The sequence below is a fragment of the Acomys russatus genome, chromosome 5, assembly GCF_903995435.1.
Source record: "Acomys russatus chromosome 5, mAcoRus1.1, whole genome shotgun sequence".
In the NCBI taxonomy this organism is placed as follows: Eukaryota; Metazoa; Chordata; class Mammalia; order Rodentia; family Muridae; genus Acomys; species Acomys russatus.
Genome location: NC_067141.1, coordinates 38,704,656 through 38,726,523, shown reverse-complemented (window position 1 = coordinate 38,726,523; position 21,868 = coordinate 38,704,656). Strand labels below are relative to the sequence as shown.

The 21,868-nt window shown below is 39.3% G+C and overlaps 2 protein-coding genes across 2 annotated transcripts in view; both read right to left on the bottom strand.

Moving 5' to 3' along the window:
* The window catches only part of Carnmt1 (carnosine N-methyltransferase 1), a 28,844-nt gene extending 9,373 nt beyond the window's left edge, over positions 1-19,471 (bottom strand). The window contains exons 1-5 of the mRNA XM_051146220.1: positions 19,254-19,471; positions 13,304-13,499; positions 12,397-12,560; positions 1,402-1,542; positions 302-480 (exon numbers count right to left, since the gene is read on the bottom strand). Of these exons, the coding sequence (XP_051002177.1) occupies positions 302-480; positions 1,402-1,542; positions 12,397-12,560; positions 13,304-13,499; positions 19,254-19,456 (883 nt within the window). The 5' untranslated portion in view covers positions 19,457-19,471. The remainder of the gene's footprint in view (positions 1-301; positions 481-1,401; positions 1,543-12,396; positions 12,561-13,303; positions 13,500-19,253) is intronic.
* A 1,811-nt stretch (positions 19,472-21,282) lies between these two features.
* Positions 21,283-21,868, bottom strand: part of Nmrk1 (nicotinamide riboside kinase 1) — a 30,201-nt gene continuing 29,615 nt past the window's right edge. Inside the window, exon 8 of the mRNA XM_051146930.1 lies at positions 21,283-21,371. Coding sequence (XP_051002887.1) covers positions 21,283-21,371 — 89 coding nt within the window. The remainder of the gene's footprint in view (positions 21,372-21,868) is intronic.

Genomic DNA, 21,868 nt, shown 5'->3' with positions numbered 1-21,868 from the left:
TCTTTGTACCTCAAGTACTATTCATCTCTGTCCATCAAGCCACAGCCTCTTTACAGAGCGTTCCATTCCCATACTAGCTTATTTCCATCTTTACTGCATTTGGAGTATTTATAAGTTGCCTTTTATTAACAGAGTCAACATTTATTGAATTTACATATATTTCTTTACATTTCCTGTCACTGCCTTTTTCATGACCTTGGAAATTGTCACTGACCTTGCATACATTATATTCTGCCAAGAAAATAAATGGTTACAACACAGGGTGAGTTTTAGAATAATGAGTAAAAGCTTTTGAACTTACTGCATTCTGAGTAAATCTCCTGAAAGTCTCCTGCTGTCATGGAAAAGTTAGAACCAGGAGGAAGACTATGGGGGTCAACGTCAGGGAAAAAAATGGGTCGAATCTGATCAGCTGATCTCCGATTATTGCTAAACTGATGGATCCAGGGATAAAGTTTATATTTGTTAATTTCAGAACATCTGTAAAATATGAGCATAAAGTTCAATGTTAACCACACATTTTACAAAAAAAGACAAAAGAAAAGAAAAAGAAAAACAAAAGCTACTTTAAGCACTAATATATTACTATTGACCGAAATTTTTCACATATAATTCATTAGACTTAAACAGTGTCAAGGCTACACTACACTCAGTTATCTGAAGCTGTGCCTACATGTAGATGACCAACCATGGATTAAAAGAAATTCAGAGATTCACATGTGCTATTCATTCAAATTTATTTAAAAACTTATTCAAATTTTCTTGTTTTTGAAACAGGGTCTTATGCAGTCCATACTGGCCTTGAACTCACTGTGCAACTGAGGATAGCATTTTGAATTCTTGCTCCTCCTGTTTTCACCCCACAACAGCTAGGATTAGAGGCTGGTGCTACTCAAACAAGCAGCTAGGTATCTGTCTCTATCTTCTGATTTAAAAAATAACAATTCTCTTCTCACGCCTTCACAGAAGGCAGAGGACACAGACGTTCTCAGACCTCACTCCAAGGCAGTCATATGAACAGGCTACATACTGCAAAGTCAGTTAGGGAAAATAGCTACAAATGCTACAATAAACTTGTACAGAAAACAAAAGGTGAAAAAGCTTTAAAAAATGAGAAAACTTCCCTCCTATATTACAATTAACTCTTAAGAGATGCCATTTTAGTTTTATGGAATGCCCAGTTACACTCTAAAACATTGTTTGCTTGCCCTGTGTGAACACTGTTACCTAATCAACACTGGCTATGGTGGCGATCAACATAAGCATCATGAACGTAATGTAAATATGATCTGTATCAATCAAGTACTACATACTTTTCTTCTAAATCAGAATTGTTCAAAAATAGGTAAGGCAATTTGATTTTGAGAAATTACTATTTTCAGCAAAAAGTAAATTAAATACCTGTTGAGTACAAAGTTGGAAGAAAAGAGCATAAAAAAACTCCATTCATTTCCTTGACAAGCATAACCTAGCATAGCTATTTCCCAGGCCAATCTTCCTAGTCCAGCACCAGGTACCAGAATATTTACTTTAGAAGGATCCCTGAAATGAAACAAGCAATTATATCCAGCCCCTCAAAGAGGAAAAAAAGTAAGAGGAAAAAAAAGGCAAAATCCATATTAACAACTAAAAACTTAATTACTCAAAAGAATAAGCTTACTCTTGACATCTTAAAGCTGACGTATTTCTAAATAGCAATAAAAATAAGAGATGGAAGGAATTGTCATGCTATCAAGTGAGGGCTTTATTCCCCACCCAAAAAACAAAAACAAAACACACACACTTCTCCGGAAAAAAAAAAAAAAAAAAAGAATCACATTGTATTTAAAGACTTATAGTCATTCTTATTTCTGAGAACATAAATTGTCCCTCATTCCATGTGGATGTGATTTCACCATGAGGCAGAGAACAAAAATTACTTCTAAGTTCATACAGCACAAAGATTTACAGAACAAAATAAATTAATTACATTTAGATTTTAATGTATTAAGTATACCTCTAAAATTATATAGGTCTGTTACAAAAAGTAAAGGCACAGTACAAAGGTACTGGGCACAGTAGCTCATACCTGAAACTTCAGATTGTGAAGCTCAAAGGATTGTCATGAGTTTGAGATTAGCCTGGTCTATACAGTAAATTCCAGAAATGGCCTGGGAGATGAAATATATAAGACTCTGTCTCTGCTGCCCCTACCCTCTTCCAAAAAAAAAGGGGGGGGGGAGTCAGAGGGACAGATATTCTCTTAGAAAATGGGCATCCACTGTCTACTAGTTATAAACAGCCCCAGACTGGCCTCAAACTCACGACCTTCCTGCCACAGCTCCCTTGCAAGTACTCTGGGCAAGCGCTTATGACAAATATACCAAGCCAGAGGCTCTATCTCACCACATTGCCACTGCATGTTTCCTTTTCTCTAAACTCTGCTATTCTTTCAATAGGACTGCAATAAGCTTTAGGTCGGGAAAAGTAGGGGGCAAGGACCTTTTCTCAAGAACCTGGCAAATCAAAGTATAGGGTTGGGAAGATGCTGAGTGGATAAAGGCAGTTCGGATTAAGGCTGATAATTCAAGCTTAATCCACAAGACCCACACAGTGGGAGAAGAGAACCAACCCTTTTTACACTGCCATCTGATATGCACATGCGCCTCCACTGAAAGTAACTTTTATTTCAAGACAGGGTTGTTCTGTGTACCTTGGCTGTCCTGGAGCTCGCGCTGTAAACTAGACTGGCCTCAAACTCAGAGATAAAAGTAACTTTTTTTTAAAAATGAGAAAAATGACATTTGTATGGGCACCCAAAGGAAAAATCTGTGTAATCAGTTGGTATGTCTGTAAAAAGGGAATTCAACTATCTGGTTTTCAAAATTTGGTTCACAAATCCAATTCAATTTCAAACCATTCAAATCTTATAAACTACCTGTTTTCTGAGGCCTTCACACTCAGAAAGCAACATGGCATTTGTAGTAGTATCATATTCTATGGAATAATCTTTGCATACTGCATTTTAAAATAAAAAAAATAATAAAAAATTAGAGGCCAGGGAAATGGCTCAATCAGTAAAGTGGTTTTATATATCTATTTAAGAATATATGCTTGTATAATACACCTTCGAGGAATGGCACACATCTTTAGTCCCGACACTCAGGAGACAGAGGCAGGTGGATCATTTGAGGCCATCCTTGTCTACATAGTAAGTTCCAGGCTATCCAGGGCTAGAGTGAAAACTCTCATCTTTTTTTGTCCTTTTAATATTTACTTCGTTGAAAACTCTTGTCCTTAAAGAAACTAAACCAAACAAAAGCACCAAGAACAATTTAGTAACTTATAGAAGATTATACTTATGGTGTATCAAAATTTCCCTATATCTCTACATTGTACCAAGAAGTACACTGGTTTTTTGTTTTTTTGTTTTTTGTTTTGGTTTTGGTTTTTGGTTTTTCGAGACAGGGTTTCTCTGTGTAACCTTGGCTGTCCTAGACTCACTTTGTAGACCAGGCTGGCCTCGAACTTACAGCGATCCGCCTGCCTCTGCCTCCTGAGTGCTGGGATTAAAGGCGTGTGCCACCACGCCCAGCTCAGTACACTGGTATTTTAAGCGTGTAAGAAGGCACAAGACAAGGGGCTGGAGAGATGGCTCAGTGGTTAAGAACACTGGCTGCTCTTCCAGAGGTCATGAGTTCAATTCCCAACAACCACATGGTGGCTCAGTCACCTATAATGTGATCTGATGCCCTCTTCTAGCATGCAGGTAGAGCACTGTATACATTGTAAATAAGTAAATAAAAAATTTTTTAAAGGCACAAGACAAAAAGTATAAAACACACTGTTTCTACTTCATAAATTGATAAGACTACTGCAAATCTTCAAACTATTTGCATTATGACAAAATGGTGTTTTCAATGGGCCTTAAAACAAATTCAGAGCACCCATGGCTGTCTCTCCAGCCATACACCCACAAAAAAATTCAGTACAATATGATTGATCAAGAACCAAACAAGGAGTGGGTGAGATGGCAAGAACACTTTCCTAAATGTATAATCTTAACTAGATTTCCCCCAAAAGACAAAATGCTATGAATCTGTAATAAGGCCCAAACATTTCTTGTTTAAATGGAGAAGAGAAACAAACTTTAAATATAGATATGATTTTAAACATTTAAAAACCAGAAACAGATAAATTGTGACTAAATAATCAAATACTGCCTGCTTGAGATTCTTAGCAAAAAAAAAAAAAAAAGTAGTAAATTTACCAGGTTCATAGGGCGCATTTACTACAAATGTGACCCTAATTCACAAGGGAGAAGTCTCAGCAGGCCATGAGGTACGTCGATAAGGACAAAATTAAAGACACAAGCAGACTAGGCCGTTTTACCAACAGTAAATGTTCTTGACAGGTTTAATTAACTGCATCTTTGCTTTACAAATTAGCCTGCTCCAATGCAATATCCTTTGTTTTGTGGTACTGGCATGGTGACATTTGGCTGACTGCTAGTGGTGAGAATATAAGAAGCTTCTTCACCGCCTCCCCCTCATATGTGTTCTCCCATGCACCACAGCATGCATGTAGAGGTCAAAGGAAAACTTGCAGGAATTGGGTCTGTCTTTCTACGATGTGTCAGGAAAACAATTCAGGTCATCCAGGCTGTGAAACAAGCGTCCTTACCTAGTCAGCCACCTGCAACTTTTAAGCAGCAAAAGTAGTTCTCTGAATCACAGTCATTCTGTTCAATGCAGCAGATGGCATCATATCCATATTATTTAAAGTATATAAAGTGATATATGTTCTAAGTGTAAACTAGGTTGGACCTCAAAAACTTGACAGAAGAATGAATGAAAAAAACCTCACTAATAATATTTTATGTTAATATAGTTTGAAATAATATTCTGGAAATTCTAGTTTATTATCTTCATGTGTTTCCACTTTTGTTCTTTTTTTGGTAGCTAACAAAGCATTTAAAATTACATTAGGACATATATATTCACAGCCTGATTATGTCAATAAATTCTGAACAGTGGTCTATACAAATGAATCATTAAAGCAGGACAGAGATGCAGCTCTATTAGAGCTAGCATATGGGAAGCCCTGGAGCTCAATCCCAGCCGGCATAAATAGGCATGGTGGTGCATGCCTAAATCCCAACATCCAGGGTGTACAGCAGGAGGACCAGGAGTTCAAGGCCAGCCTGGGCTATATGAGATACTCTCTTAAAAAACAACAAACAAAAACCAAAAAACAATTAAAGACATCTACATTACTCCTAATATTTTGATAATATTAAAATAATTTCTACACACAAAAGTATATCTGTACATCAGATTCAACAATATTGAACTCTAAGATTGGCAAATACCATCAAATTGTCCTCTATAAAATTTTTACTAATTTGCTTCTTTCACAAGAAACATGTTGCTCCACAGCTTTGCTGTTTCCTGTTTCAAATTTTGCCAAACATTGTTAAAAAATGGCTTCTTAACATAGTTTTTACATTTAAATTTTCTTGTGAGATTGTCTTATATTCCTTTATGTCAATTTATACCATTTTCTTTTGAATTATTAATCTTGGAATGCTTTATCACTGAGGTATTATTCTAGAAATATGAACAACTGAAATTCTGATTTGGTGCCCTCTTCTGGTGTGCAGGTGTACATACAGGATACTGTATACATAATAAATAAATCCTTTTTTAAAAAAGAGCTGGAGAGATAGATGGCTCAGAGGGTAAAAGCACTTCTAAAGGTCCTGAGTTCAATTCTCAGCAACCACATGGTAGCTCACAACCATCTATAATGAGATCTGGTGTACAAGTGTGCAGGCAGAACACTGTATGCATAATCAACCAATCAATCAATCTTAAAAAAAAAAAAGAAGAAAATAAAAGAAAAAAGAAATTCTGTCTTGAAAGAAGTCGAAAACACATAGCTGTTTCCAGTCAAGAAAGCTTTCAGAATGAGGTAGGGTTCTTCACTTTACATTTGCATGTGGCAGTCTGTATCTCCTTCATTTTCTCTTCTAAAATGGGTTCTCTTAAGTTAGTAAACCCCTTCTTAAATATAATTAATTCCTTTATTTTAATATAAATAGAAAAGTGCTTTTTTCAAGCTCAGTATTTTCCCTTAAAAACTATGTGAAAGATACACTTTAATCAGTCTACCAATGTCGTCTTGGAGCACAGTGAGTATTGACATACTCACAAACAAGCATCACCCCAAATAGTGTTAAAATAGGCTAATGAAGTAAGATCTGAAAACAACAGTTACAGAAGCAGTTTAATAGTTTTTAGGATAAAAGAAATATCAGTCTTTAAGTTATGTTCAAATGTGTCTTTCCTTCAAATATATGTACTTTATAGCATTGAACCTGCAGACACTTGGAAAAACTCAATATTGGTTTTGCTGTTTTTCTTTATTATTTTGTGACGATTTCAGTACATACCATTCTATCAAATGTTTTAGCATTACACTCTCCTTGTGTTCACATGAGAAAACAGTTTCGACCTTGACCTCACATGTTTTTGCTTGAGACAGGGTCTCAATGCGTAGCCCTGGCTAGTCTAAAACAAGCTGTACCATACTGGCCTCGCTCACCCTCATGAATGCTAGAATTCGTGACATAAAAGCCACCACACTGAGCTAAGCTTGAATTTTAAGTGAAAAATAAAACAAAAACAAAGAGTACTGTTTGCTAACTTCAATGATCAACTGTTCACAAGAGCAACACAGAAAACCCCTTTTAGGTAAAACCAAAGCTGAGGCCAATGATCTGGCATTTGGCAAAATGTAGAAAGCATTTCCTTACCAACAAACCGACCCATGCAGAAACCAATCTGTGCCTTCAAAATTGCCTATACCTAAAAACTCAAGCACGTTCGTCTCCAACATGGACAAACAGGTAAAATAAATGTGTTTACATAAACATTTTAATGATCAAATACAGGCAGTTCTATGGATATTCATTAAATCGGCTACCCTTCATAGACACCTCAGGATGACCATCACCAAAATCTCAGTAAGGAAAAGCAGTTGAAACTGAGTTAAATCATCCAGCTCAAGTATAAGTAAGGATATTAAGTTTTTATGCCTGTTGTGGTTCAATCTGAGACCCAAATGACACTTTATACAGAGCTAACTTGCATTCTGAATGGCTATAATTAATATGCCTCATTTAGGCACTTTTCTTTCTCTGAAACGGGGTTTTGCTGTGCAATGCAGGCTGACCTCAACTTCACAGTCATCCTGCCTCAGCCATGTAGGAACACAGCTAACACAACACCACACCTCCAGCTGGCTCTCAGGGTTTACATTTGATGAGAAAGCTTTGACTTTAATATGTATGTGCCCTTACTATTTAACTTTCTTATCTACTATAAAGAAACTAAGTAAAACAAAACAAAATGATATAGAAAGAAATATGTATTTTCCCATCAGGTCCAATGGGAATAAACAGGAGGAATAAACATTTCCCCAGTATATTTCATTTAACGGTTATGAGTGTGTGAATGTATATCGTGATCATATCTGTAACAGTCATTGTTTTCAGGGATGGGAAGGGGAGGCTGGAGAGCAGTAAAAAACTGCTTACACTGTAACAGCAGAAAAATAACTCTAAGACAGTACTGAGTATACAAGCTTTCCAAATACCTTTACTATGGCATGCTCGTTATGGTAGATGAGTGTTGAAAGGCTGATTAACACAATAGCACATATTACTCAATATCTCAGAATGAATAAACTGATAAACATCTGATGTTTCAGCCTTTGAAATTCACTTAAACTTTGGTACATTCAAAGTTTAAAGAGCTTTACTTTACAACCTACTTTCAGAAACAAAGATGCTTTGATTTTTCAGAGATATTTAGAATGTAAAGAAACCATTATCTAGAACTTTATTGAGCAAAGCACTGATGAGATTCAGAGAGAATAAAAACTAGAAACTAAAAAACAAATAATATCCCCATAAAAGTAATGCTGTTCGTAAAGCTTCATAAAACGTAAATCAATTATAAAATCTATAAGCCAGGCTGAGGTGGCTCACGCCTTTAATCCCAGGCAAATGCAGGTGGATCTCTGGGAGCTCAAGGCCAACCTGGTCTATAAGAGTGAGTTCCACAACAGCAAGAGCTCTATTACACAGAGAAACCCTGTCTCAAAAAGCCAAAAGCAAGTAACAAACAAATGAATGAATAAATAAATAAAAATTATAAAAAGTAAATACAAGAGATCAGTTCATTATTTTAGTAGCCATGGAACCCTTTGTGAAATGCCGCTGGTAAAAATCTTAGAGACGAGAGTGTAGCTCCACGTATAGAAAGTAAACAGATGACTTGTAGTAGCACTGAAGTCTGAACACAAGCAGCATTTAAAAGCTACAACTTGTAGGATTCCAACTCAAAGTAAATCTCAAAATGATTCTTACTGGAGGTTATTTCCTGTATTCCGGAGAATAATAATAAAACAACTGTTGGAAGAGTAAGCAGGCTACCAGGTAGAGACCTGATAGGTTGCGATCTTATAGTGGGGGACAAGGTCCCTTTCTGCCACAGTCCTAGGGGAGGGGAATAGGATGAAAGGGGCAGGGAGGGGGAACAGGAAGATACAAGTGAAGGGAATAACAATTTAGATGTAATCTGAATAAATTACTTAAATGAAAATTATAAAATAAAACAACTGTCATCATCTCAATGTCCCATGGGTAGAAGATAAGGGTTACTCCCAGCAAAAGAAAACTATTGACCACTATCCCTTAAAATTAAGTGTAGAAATGTCAAACAAAATATTAGCAAACCTAAACCAACAATACGCTTAGGAAATTATTTACTATAACCAAATATGATTTATCCAAAGAAGGCAAGGTGGTTTAACACAAGAAAATGAGATTTTAGTAAAATCGGGTGGGGGGGGAGAACCTCAACAAGGTTGTCTCAATAGAATCAAAAGGTATTCAACAATATTCAACATCCTTTATAAGATGGAAACATATTCTATAAGAAAAGGGGAATTATAAAAACTCCACAGTTAGCATTATACTCTGTGGTGAAAAAAGAGAACACTGTCCCCTAAGAAAACAAACAAAGATTAAAGGGTAGTCAGATTGAAAAGGAAGAAATAAAGACTTTTTGCATGATATGATATTACATATGAAATCCTCCCCCAGAAAAAAAAAATCTGTAAGAAACCTAGATCCTATTCAGAAAATACAGTCCAAAGTGTCAAAAAGCCATAAGGATATACAACATGACTTTTAAGATGTATATTCTCCTGAAAATAAGCTACAAGACACAGTGGATGAATAAAAGCCATGTTTGACATATATGAATGAAACTGCCATAATGAAACCCATTATGTTGTTTGCTAACTTAAAAAACAAAAAAGAGTATTTCAAAAGTTAAAACAAATTACCCTCGAGTATACTACTGTCCTGACCTCCCCCCACCCCACCCCCGCAAAAAAAAAAAAAAAAAAAAGACGTTCAACTAAAACAAAACTGTTAATACAAAAACTCAAAAAACCAAAGGACTCAAAAAAAATTTCACTGAAAACAATTTTGTGCTGAGCTGTGAGAGCAAATGCCTATAGTCCTAGCACTCTGGAGGTATATCTAAACAGAAGGATTTTAAGTTCAAGGCCAGCATGAGCTCGTGAGCTCCAATGAGACCCTGCCTCAGAAAACCATAAAGTTAAAGCACCTAACATTAGAGAGAGACCAGGGCTACAAAGGAGGAACTCAGCACTGAGTATTAGTGTGTGCTTGTGTCTGTGCAGTAGAATGCTCAAAGCAACTGACATCTTAGCATTCCAAATTAAAACGAACCAAATCCTTTGAGAGATAGCCAACCCTTAAAGGTATCTATAACATGGGTTTTATTTTTTCAGTAAACAAAGAAATCCTCAAGGAATACAGGAATTTGAACAACAAAATTAAAACAATAGTAACAGATCAGTGAATAAAATAAGAACTGTAAGTCCTCGAAATAAATATTACAGGAGACTGAAGAGTCTCCTTTTAGTAGAAAGCAGCCTGTGGACTGTGACCGTCACTTCACAAGCACCACAGCACAGACCGCCTCATGTCATCACGTAAGAACTACCCAGGTGCAGTATAATTCTCAGTGAGAAGTATATGGTAACAGGGTATGATCTCCACAGTCTAAAGATGGCTCCTCAGAAATTATTTGGAAGTTAATATAACAGTAATACTAGCAGGAGTGTAGAGAAGCCAGGTAATACTTGAAGTGAGTTATTAAAAAATTAAAATTTCTACAACCAGGCAATGGTGGTGCACAGCACTTAGGGAGGCAGAGACAGGCAGATCTGCGAGTTCAAGGCCAGCCTGATGTACAAAGAGAGTCTGAGACAGCCAAGGCTACATAGAGAAACCCTGTCTCAAAAACCAAACCAAACCAAACAAATCACAAAAATAAAACAATATAAATAAAATATCTAACGGTGGAGTCACAGCTATTTTGTCTGTGCACATGGTATCTGGAAAAGGATTTAATAAGTCTATAAAATAACTTTCTTGTATTCCTCAAAAGACATCAATGTCATGAAAGTTGCTGGTTAAAGACTAGATATTAGCAATTAAATGAACGCAATAGCCTAAACTGGACAGAAGTGGACAGAAAATGTTATAAGGAGACTATAAAGGCAATTATGAAACCTGAGTATATACTATCAAGTTCCATCACTGTGTACAAGGATCAATTTCCTGACTCTGGTAACTTAAAGGGAACAGATTTGTTTTGAAGAATAAACTCTGTGCTTGTGTGGTGGAGCACACCTTTAAACCAACACCCAGGAGGCAGAGGTATATGGATCTCTATGCTCTGGGTCAGCCTGGTCTACACAGTGAGTTCCAGGCCACTCATGGCTAAACAGTGTGACTCTGTAGACTAAAATTGTGAAGTATTAAGCAGTAAGAAAACATGACAAATACTACCTGAAGTCTCACATGGCTTTACAGTGATTTTGAATGTGTGGTTTTAGACATCAATATGCTGGAAGAAGGAGGGAAGAAGGTGGAATGATACAGTGATGTTTCAAAATGCCAAAACTTGATGAATTTTGGTAAAGAGTATATGGAAGGCAGTTGTACAATCTATGAACCATAATTTTGAAGCTACTTCAAAATTAAAAGGTCAATAGAGAGAAAAAGAGACATAGGTACTGACATTCCTCCAATGATACACTCAAACTCTGGAGTTTTGAACACAGAGACCTATGGATCACAGGGGTCTGAGGACAAAATTCACCGGGCCTAAGAACATGGGGACATTTTTTATTTTATTAATTTTTAAGTCTGTGTGTGTGTGTGTGTAAATGTGCAGATATGAGTACAGATGCCTGCAGGGTCCACAGAGGGTATCAAATCCTTTGGAGCTAGAATTACAGGTGGCTGTGAGCTGTGATGATGTTCAGCTGGAAACAGAACTTGAGTTCTCTGCAAAAGCAGTAAGCATACATTCTAAATACTGAGCCTTTTCTCCAGCTCTAAACAGCTTCTAACTGCAATAATCTCTAGTTGATACTTGTCCTCAATGACAAAATGCAGGCAATGAGCAATAGTAGCTTTAGGAATTTTATTACTAATTGGAATCACATTTTTATCAAAGTATTCAGCATTTTCATAATATAGTACTTATACTCACTGCCAGGCTGTTTTTACTCAATACATAGCACAGTATTTGCTTTAATTAAAAAATTTAGTGGGGGGGGGGGGGCGCGCGCTGCACTAGAAATTTAGAATGAGTATCTTATGCAGTGGCTTCCCACCTTGTATTTTGAAGACAGAATGGGCTCCAGGCACTGGGACCACGAAGAGCCTGGCTTTTTAAAGCAGGAGCTAGGGATCCAAACAAAAGCCCTCATGTATTTTAACAAGCATCACTCAGCCTGCCAGATTTGCTTTTAAAGATTTCAGTAACTTTACTTCAAAATAAGTGGTTCTTTGTAGCCATATGCATTTCATTTTATTCATTTACAGATATAAGTCTGAAAAGCAGAACACAAACTTCAGAATGCCCAAAGGGACTATGTCCAAAAAGTTAATTGCTTCTCTAGGGTATGGATCCCTCATTCCTTTTAAGTATGTCATAATGAGATACAGTAAAATCTACCACTATTGCTTTGCTATGAAAACAACTTATAAGGTAGTGTGCATTATTGACTATACATGTTTATTCTAATGTTAGTTTCAATTTTTCATATTTGCTAGAGCAAATGTTACCAAACATGAAACCTTTAATCTCAGAGCTGAAGCACTCACTAACAAATGTACCACTTGCACACACAAACACACACAGGCACAGAGTGGCTGTGAGAGTGGATCACAAGGTGAAATGTCATAGCTAAGTGCTTGTACATCTTGAAGAAAGTGATTTAAAATGCAGCAGTATTTACCATCTCTCTTTTGGAAAATTTTTTATGATTTCTTTAATGATTGGCTTATAGCAGGCGTCTCTTTCTGTTTTCCCGGTTTCACTCCAGTCTCTTACAAACTGTTTCAGTGTAGATTTTAACTTATCCATATCAAATGTCGATGCTGGCATAATCTTCCCATTGCCCTGTTTAAAGGGGGGAAAAAGAATTATTTTCTTAGAGTCAATGTTGAATATGGCTAGATGAGCATACTAAGATATAGGTGGGTCAGTGGATAGCTACTGGCCTCTCACCTAACTAGGGGCTCAAATGCAGCTTAAGATCCTACATGAAAAAAAGCTGGCTGTTCTTACTCCTACCCTCATTCGAGTAAGACTCCACAAAGTAAAGCTGACCTTACTCAGGAAGGACCAGCACTGAGCTTCTATGGAGACCGAACGCCCCACCCTCCAAGAGAGGCAAGTAAGTCCTTCTAGTTTATTGATGGGCAGCCTGTGTGGCTCACACTGGACTGGCTAAAAGCTACCTAGCTTGTGGATAACAAACAGACTTCAATTTCTATTACTGCTAGTCACTTAAAATTTAATTGAAAAAAATTTTAAGTAAAAGATGAATATTTATAGATGATACTGAAAAAGCAACAAGAAAAAGTAACTAAGGTAACTAGTAAAGCATAGATAGTATATATATAGCACTGTACAGCATAGTGTAATACAGTATAGCATATTATAATATAGGACAGTCCAAAGACCATGTGAAAGCACCAACAATTATCTAGGTCTTAAAAAAATAACAGTGAACAAATGCAATTTCTAGTATACCATTCTTCCAGTTTCATAAAACATCCTCTCAGTAGAGTGGATGACCATCACAAACCTTAGACATACAAATATGACCCTAAAATGAAAAGAGAACAAATTTCACATACATCTTCTCCATATTCTTTATTTTCGAACATATGAATGCAATCATTCACAATGGTCAGCAGTATTTCCTGATTATGGTCAATGCATTTCCGGATCTTGTCCAAGTGAAGAGGAAACTGAGGAAGCAGCTTCTGCTGGTGATCTGGAAGTGATCGGAACTGTCTTTCTGTTCGGTTCACTCGTTCATGCATACTGGTGCTAAAACAGAAAAGGTGTTTTATTTTAATTGGCATAAAGAATTCTCTCACCAGAGGCCAACCTCATTTTAAGACTGCCAGCCTATGTGATCATATGGTGGGGGAAGAGGTCCTTCTGTCAGAGGTCTAGGGAAGGGACGGTGGTGGGAAGATACAAATGAGGAGATAACAATCGGGATGTAATCTCAATAAATTATTAATAAAATAACAACATTTTGTCAGCCTCCCTAACCATTCCCTAGTTATCTTGGACACCACCCTTATTTCCCACCCTCTGACTTCTGAAGAAGTTTAGTTATGTTTTTACTTTATGAGGATTATTTCTCAGAGCAATCAACAACAACAAAATGGTTTATGACAAGTAAGAACAGACATGTATACTAATAAGGACACATGAAATTAACTTATAATTATTTTTAATAAGTTCAATTTTCAAATTAAACATTATGGGCGAAACCAGAGGACGGCTTGGCTACATCATCAAGTAGTAACACGATGCTGTAAGAGTGAGTTAAAATGGCCTCAGTTTAATCCTCACAATCGAACAGTAAATAAATGGCACATAAAATATGTCTTGAAACGAATTAAAGCCAGCCAAGTTGAATTTTGAAAAATATACAACATTCAAAATTTGCATTCCAAAGCTTTCGAATGGTTACTTTGGGGACTGCTTATTTACGAAGTAAAAAAAAGAGAGACTCATTTTAAAAAGCTAAATGTCATTTTATATCGATCAAATTGGCAAAAATCTGTAAATCCAACTAGGTCCAATGCTGGTGAAATTGTGGAAAAATAGAACATTTACACACGAATAGTAAATGCATAAATGAATATATCTATTTTGCAAAAGAACAGTATCCTTAGTAAAGCTTAATATTTATCTACCCTATAATCTAGAAATCATACTCCTACACAAGCCGTTTTTACCACAGCACTGTCCAACAACAAATATAGAACACCCTAAACAACAGAAATCCCATTATCAGTGGTCAGGATGAGGAAGTTATAGCTATAAAAGAAATATACAAAGTACTGCTACAATTATTATACAGATAAAAAGCAAGAACATAAATATTTGTTAAAAACAAGCAAATTAAAGAACACATTATACACAACTTCATTTTATATAACATTAAACACTACATTGTTTAGGAACCAAGCCAGTGTGCAAGGCAAGTTTTAGGACTATCCTCTCTGGGGAAAAGGGATGGGACTGTGTGTGTGTGTGTGTGTGTGTGTGTGTGTGTGTGTGTGTGTGTGTGTGTGTGTACACACATGTGAGTGTGTATGTGAGCATGTACGTGTGTGCGTGTGTGGGGTGACAAGCGCAGACAGACTATGGAAACTGGGTGGTGGGCTCATAGGCATTCACTGTATTATTCTTTACATTCTCTATATACAAATAAAACAAGCACTTTTTTTGTTGTTTTATGGTTTTTGTTTTTACAGACAGGGTTTCTCTGTGTAGCCCTGGCTGTCCTGGACTCAGTTTGTAGAGCAGGCTGGCCTCAGATTCACAGAGATCTGCCTGCCTCTGCTTCCCAGAGTGCTGGGATTACAAACATGAGGCCGGCATCAAGCTCTTCTTTAAAATGAAAATTAAATACCTCTGTGAAGGTAATGAAGCACAGAAGAAGCTCCTGCTATACGTACATACCACAGTCATGTGCAGCACGCTGGGAGGATGCCCCCTAAGGCATTCTGGGAGAGAGGCCACCTGGGCCGTGGCTGAAGTGACAGTGCTCTTTTACACAGGAGACAGTACGAGCCTCCTCAGAGCAGAAAGACCTTAACCTGGTTTGTTACTTACTACTATGTGATCCTTTTACATCCTAGAAGTGTCTTGATAAAACAAGGTAAAGATAATGATATAATGATCATGGAAATAGCATTTACTGAAATTTAATAAATGCCAAGCATAAATATAACATAGACTAGCTAGAACAAATTTCCACAAAACCCGCAAGGTACGTATCATAGACCTCATGCTATTAGCCTTCCATCGATATGAAAACTTAGTAAACACAGTAAGCACTTGCTTTGAGTTAGATATGAAGTTCTTTTCCTTAAAAAAAAAAAAAAATCCATGTACTTCTTATCTATGTCATAAATGCTTTCAAGTAAAAATGAATAACGTGATTGTTAACATTCTACTTTATGCAAGCGAAATTTACCAAGACATTTCCTAACTGCTGGGCATTAGGTAGTGAACCTATTGTGTTGACAATCTGTTTGTATTTGCTCTGGTTTGAAAGTAGCCATAAAAATGCACATTAAAATTTAATCCTCATTGTGAGGTATAAAGTGGGTGGAAATGTACAACTACGGTGTTTGAAGGTAGGACTTTCGGGCATAATTACAGTGAAATAGAAGCACCCTAATCTGGTGGGATGGTGGCATTAGAAGAAGCTCAGTCCCTCTCACCATGTGCTGCCCTGCACTTCGAGGCTCTGAAGACTCTCTCCAGCTAGGAACTTCACCAAATGTGCTTCACAACCTTCAACTTCCTACCCTTTAAAACTATGAACCAAATACAGCTTTTATTCTTTATAAATAAATTATTTAAGTTGGGGGATTCAGTTGTGCCAAGAAATGGTTGAGGGCATATTTAAAAAATTAAAAAATGGGGCTGGAGAGATGGCTCAGCAGTTAAGAGCACTGGTTGTTCTTCCAGAGGTCCTGAGTTCAATTCCCAGCAACCACATGGTGGCTCATAACCATCTATAATGTGATCTGATGCCTTCTTCTGACATGCAGGTGTACATGTAGGCAGAGAACTGTATACATAACAATAAATAAATATTTTTTAAAAAAATAAATAATAATAAAATAAAGGGGGGCTGGAGAGATGGCTCAGTGGTTAAGAGCGCCGCCTGCTCTTCCAGAGGTCCTGAGATCGGTTCCCAGCAACCACATGGTGGCTCACAACCATCTATAATGGGATCTGGTGCCCTCTTCTGGTGTGCAGGCATACATGTAGGCAGAACACTGTATATATAATAAATAAATCTTTAAAAATAAATAAATAAATAAAAATAAAAAGAGGGGGGAATAAGTTCCAAAAGTAGCAATATCAGGTCTGAAAGGATACGTACAAAATGACTTTGGGGGAGTTTTTAAAAATTGATTCATAGATAGTTCGAAAGTTGCCTTAATAAAGTTAGGCAAACATCACAGTGGCATGTTTAAAATTCACCGTGAACAGCTCAAACAGTCTTATTGCAGAACTTTCTTGCTAGTATTCCTAGGAAATGGCTGTTCCATCATCTTCTCACCATACCTCAAAAACATTTTTAGTAGCATCTGTCCCTTTCCTAAAGAACCAACCCTCACATCAGAAAGTTTTCACTTCCAAATGACTTTTCTCAGCCCCATTACGGCTCAAGAGTACTAGAGGATTGCTACCTAGGAATACTGCTGCTTGGATGCATGCTGTCTTCACTGAAGCTCTCCCAACCCTCCCTGGCCTACTAGTAATTTTTATAGGAACAACCTCCATCTCTACCACTTTCAAATCTCCACATTTCAGTAAGAACAAAAACCAGTGCTTGCATGCTCCTGCTTTTGGTTTTCCGAGGAGACTATGTATCATCCTGGTAGCAGGGAGTCGAGCAAGTTAAGCTGTATTTTCTGATACAACTGATAGGTAACTGCTGGATGAGAGGAAGGACATTTCTTAACACAGCCCCACCCCCACCTGGGGACTTAGTGGTCTTCAGAGCTGCCAGAAACAAAACACAATGGGAACTTCTTAAAGGGTTTTGGGCTGAAGGTGTACAGCTTCATGTAGTTCAGCACATGTTTATGTACAAACTGTGGAGCCACAAATACACAGACACCACAAAGTTAGAAAACACAAAGGAGGGGGGCATTTTACCAGAGCTGAAAGCAGTCTGATCTGCAAAGCTGTAACTGTAACTAACTTCGCTACCACAGGAACTATCAGGGATTTGGTCATTCTGTACCCTCCTCGAGCAGCCAGCCAAGCCCCTTTGTTTACATTATGCTCAGGGGTACAGAGTTGAACAGCTGTGAAGACCTCATTGGCCAAGAACTTTACTCCTTGGCAAAATAAAGAAAATTGGATGGCACCCTGCTTTTTAAGGATGTCTTCATACACCAGATTTTTTGGTACACTCAGGAGCCAAAAGGCATTTCTTGCCCTATGATCTTTAGTCTAAGCATTCTATTCACTATAACATTTAGGGGTCAAGTAAGCCCTCCAAAAGGAGTCTGGAACAGGACTTGCTGTCAAAACTGACTTTGATGAAGACTACTATCCACACACTACAAATGGTACACTAGCAACAGTGGCACATTGAAATGAGCTAGTGCGACTGCACAACTGAGTTCTAACTTTTAATTAACTTATGTTTAAATCCATCCAGATGTGAGTAGTGGCTGCAGTATGCACACTTCAAAGCCAGACTGTTTAAAAATGCTGGAAAGCAGCACAGTGCCAGCCATACCACTCATACCGTGTTGCTTGTGCTACACTGCTTTTTCCAGAGATCTGGAGTGTTTCACACAGACAGTACATAAAAATAAAGAAAAATTTCAGTGAAAATTCCCTTCAATCCCACATTCAACTGGTAAAGGGAGATGAAAGCGCTGGGAACCAGGTCACAACTTGAGAATGCACACAGCATCCTTTTCTATATTGCAACACTCAAGACGAATTCCAGGTCAAAGGTCCATTTCCCCAGGCCAAGGGTCCATCCAATGTCTATATAATAAGCACCAATTCTTGGCGCCAATATATAAAAACTGAATACAGTTACCTAAGTTCAACTGAGTCTACTAGATGCCAAGGTGTTTCCCATAACCGCTACTTCTGAGTTTCATTAGTAAATGGTTTCATCGAAATCTTTGATCCAAGAAGTGTGCCTAAATGGTAGCTAAGCAGTAATGCTGCCATCTAGAGAGCTTGAGGTCTTGGGTCCCATGCGCCTTCTACACCTGCTACAATATAACTGAGATCCTAAATAACTACTCAACTCAAAACAGTAACAAAGTAATGTAACTCTTGGCCCAAACTGGCTAGGGCTGTATGGGAGTGTCCTTCTTTGCCACCATATTCTATTCGTTAAAAATAGAGCTTCAACAACATTGCCATGCGCTGTGACATAAAATAAGGCCCCTTGAGGGGGCCAAAGCTAGGCAAAAGAGTTACATATATAAACAACAAGAGGGTCCCCTCTAGGATGGTTTGACTCGCACAGGGGGGTCATGTCCACCTCGCTGGCTCCAACTTCAGGCTCAGAATACAGCTACCAGTGGACTTTATCACTTACTAAAATAAATGTATGATCTCTGCCTGAAAACCCAGGTGCACGAAGACCCTTTCAGACATGCACTTACGCATTCTTATTAGGCTATCTAAATAAACACCTACCTAGACGGAAGTTAGGAAGCTGTATTACGAATGGGGAGCACACTTAAGGGTCCTACAACCATGCCTAGCTCACGGAAGGAATTCCATACTTACTCGCAGACTACAAGAACATAAAGGCGGCTCCGGTGTTTGCTCTCTTTTCCTTACCAAGGCTGCACAATTTAGAATTCCGGGATTACTTCCACCCTCCACCACCCGGTTAGAGTCACTCAGGAGCACCGTTCAGTTCTCTACCAAAGTGCACGCTCGTTCCGGCGGCTCCAGGTGAGGTGGGGAGCCGTCCCACAGGACCACGCGCAGGTGACGGCGGGCTCCGCGAACCGGCCACGAGGCTGCGGGCGGGCGGAGGGCGCGCCTTACCCGTAGTAGCGGAACGCGTTGATGACCTTCCAGAAGTGCTCGCGCTCCAGCCGCTCCTCGTCCTCGGTGGTGCCGCGCGCCGGGGGCCCGGCAGGAGCGGCCGAGCCCAAACACCCGGAGGAGAACTGCACCTCCACATCCTCGCCGCGCCCGCCGTCCTGGGGCGGCTGGGACGCGGGCGGAGCGCGCCGCCGTCGCTGCATCGCCGCCGCGGCCCACGGCCTGACCCGCCTGCGCTTCACCGCGCCCGAATGCGTGGTGGCGGATGGCCCGGCCTCCTCTAGACGGCGCCCGCCGCGGCCACGGCCCCCGCTCGCGGCGCGCCCCGCCCCCGCCGCCCTCAGGCCTCCATTCGCGCTGCGCTCCGCCAGGGTTTCGGGACCCGCGCACTCTGCGCGCACGCGCCGACGACGAGGGTGAGGCCGCGGCCGCCAGCGCTCATTCGCTGTCCGGCTTCCGCTACGACGCGCTGACGTACGATGACGCGAGGGCGGGGCTTCGGGCCAGGTGGAGGAGGTGGAGCTCCTCCTTGGGGCGGGGCTTGAGCAGCCGGCACCTGGCAGAGCCTCGTGGGTGGGGGACTCCGACTGGTTGGTTGGAGTAGGGCGGGCTCTGAGGCTAGAAGGGAAGGGCAAGAAATAGCAGTAGTGGGTTTCCATGTATTAATTATGAATGTTTTAACTTTAGAAACTCAAAAAGGGAAGGTCTTAACGTTCACCTTTTAAACTAATTTTCTAAGTGGATTCCTAAGTACCCGAGGAGCTGGGAGACACAACCACTCGTGGTTAGTGACATATGTGACCTGCCTGGTCCAGTGGCGACATTCTCTAGTCCCAGTTACACTCAAAACACAAAACAAAAATATACAAAAAGCCCTCATTGCTATTTTATGCCGGCAGATGTTTGGAGAAACCCTGACGCTTCGGGATCCTGCAATGGCCCTTGGCCTTCCTAAGTCTGATGACTTCCTCTCTGTTGCTTACTTTCCTTTATTTACTTTCTGTCTCATTTCTCTTTGGACTCGGTATTAAAACAGCCGCCCCTATCTGCACTTACTGTTATTCTTAGGAAGTAACTCTTTCGGATGAATTCTCACACCAGTTTTACAGAATAATAGTAAAAACGAAAAGATTTGTTCAGAAGTAAAATGATCACAAACTTTGTTGAAAAGCTATGAAAATAAACTAGCTTTATATTTTAATGGCTATTAAATGAAATGAAAGTAATGCTAAAAAGATGTATTCATGAAAAAAGTATTTATGTGCTAAACTTACAGTTTACATGAGAATTCTCTAAAATCTCAGTGTATTTCCTTTTTTTGTTTTAAAGATTCATTTTTATTTAGATGTATATGGAGTAGGGGTAATGTCACGTGTGTGCGGGAGCCTACAGAGGCCAGAAGAGAACTTCAAATTGCCCTGGAGCTGGAGTTACAAGCAAAGGTGGTTTCTGGGAACCAAACCCCAGCCTCTGGGGTAGCAGCAAGTGTTCTTAACTGCTGAGCTGTCTCTCCAGCCCCTTTTTTCTTCTTTTAAATGGAAACTGATGGTTTAGAATGACCAGAGACAATTCTACAAAAATACGGGGAACAAATTCCCAAGGAATGAAGTGTAAAACGGCAGCCCGTGAGCTAATACCCTTCGCTTGCATCCTTTCCTTCCACTCTATCTTCCAGCCTCTTAAGCCTTTTCTGGGGCAGCCGTGTTATCTTGGGCCCCAGAAAAACTCTCTTTCCTCCATGCCCTCAGCCACATAGTAGTACACAAAGGCATGCTTGGCATATCTCAGATGAAACTTGTGTTCTAGATGAGCCTGAGGCCTGACAATGTCTGTGGTGTTGCCAGAACACACACAGCTTATTGTACCTTGGCTAGGTCTTCACCAGGTCATATGTAGTCAGAGGGAAGCAGGGTGAGGATTGGGTACCAGGTTGGTCTCGAATTCTGTTGAATCAACATTCAGGACTCCATCAAATCTAAAAAAAAAAAAAAAAAAAAAAAAAAAAAAAAAAAAAGCAGTGTTGGAAACATCATTGGGTGATGAGGTGATTCCGGTCAGTGTAGGTTGGGTGCTGGTTTATCGTGGTGTCTATGATAGATGTCGTAGATGGTCTCTTGCCTGCCATGAAGGCACAGTTAGAGTGGTCCAGGAATGAGTGGTGGTGGGTGACCAATGGAGAACACCACAATCAAGAAAGAGCCATTCCTAGCCGGGAGTGGTGGTGCACACCTTTATTCCCTGCAGAGGCAGAGGCAGGCAGATCGCTGTGAGTTTGAGGTCAGCTTGGTCTACAAAGTGAGTCCAGGACAGCCAAGGCTAACACAGAGAAACCTTGTCTCAAAAAACAAGAACAAAACAAAACAAAAAAAAGGAGCCATTCCATTAGCAGGGAGATGAACCAGAATTAGTGTTTCCAACCAAATCTTCGAAAAACCAAGAAGCAAGCCCTGAAGACTTGTGAGGTAGTCGGTCATCTTGTAAATTCATTCCACAATGAAGACAGTGACCTTCTTGCCCTTGGTCTACAGGTCTACAGGAATAGTTACTGCCAGCATTTTCCTTGCCTGTGATAAGCTACTCAGGGTGGAAGTGTAACAGGGCCCCAGATCGTAATA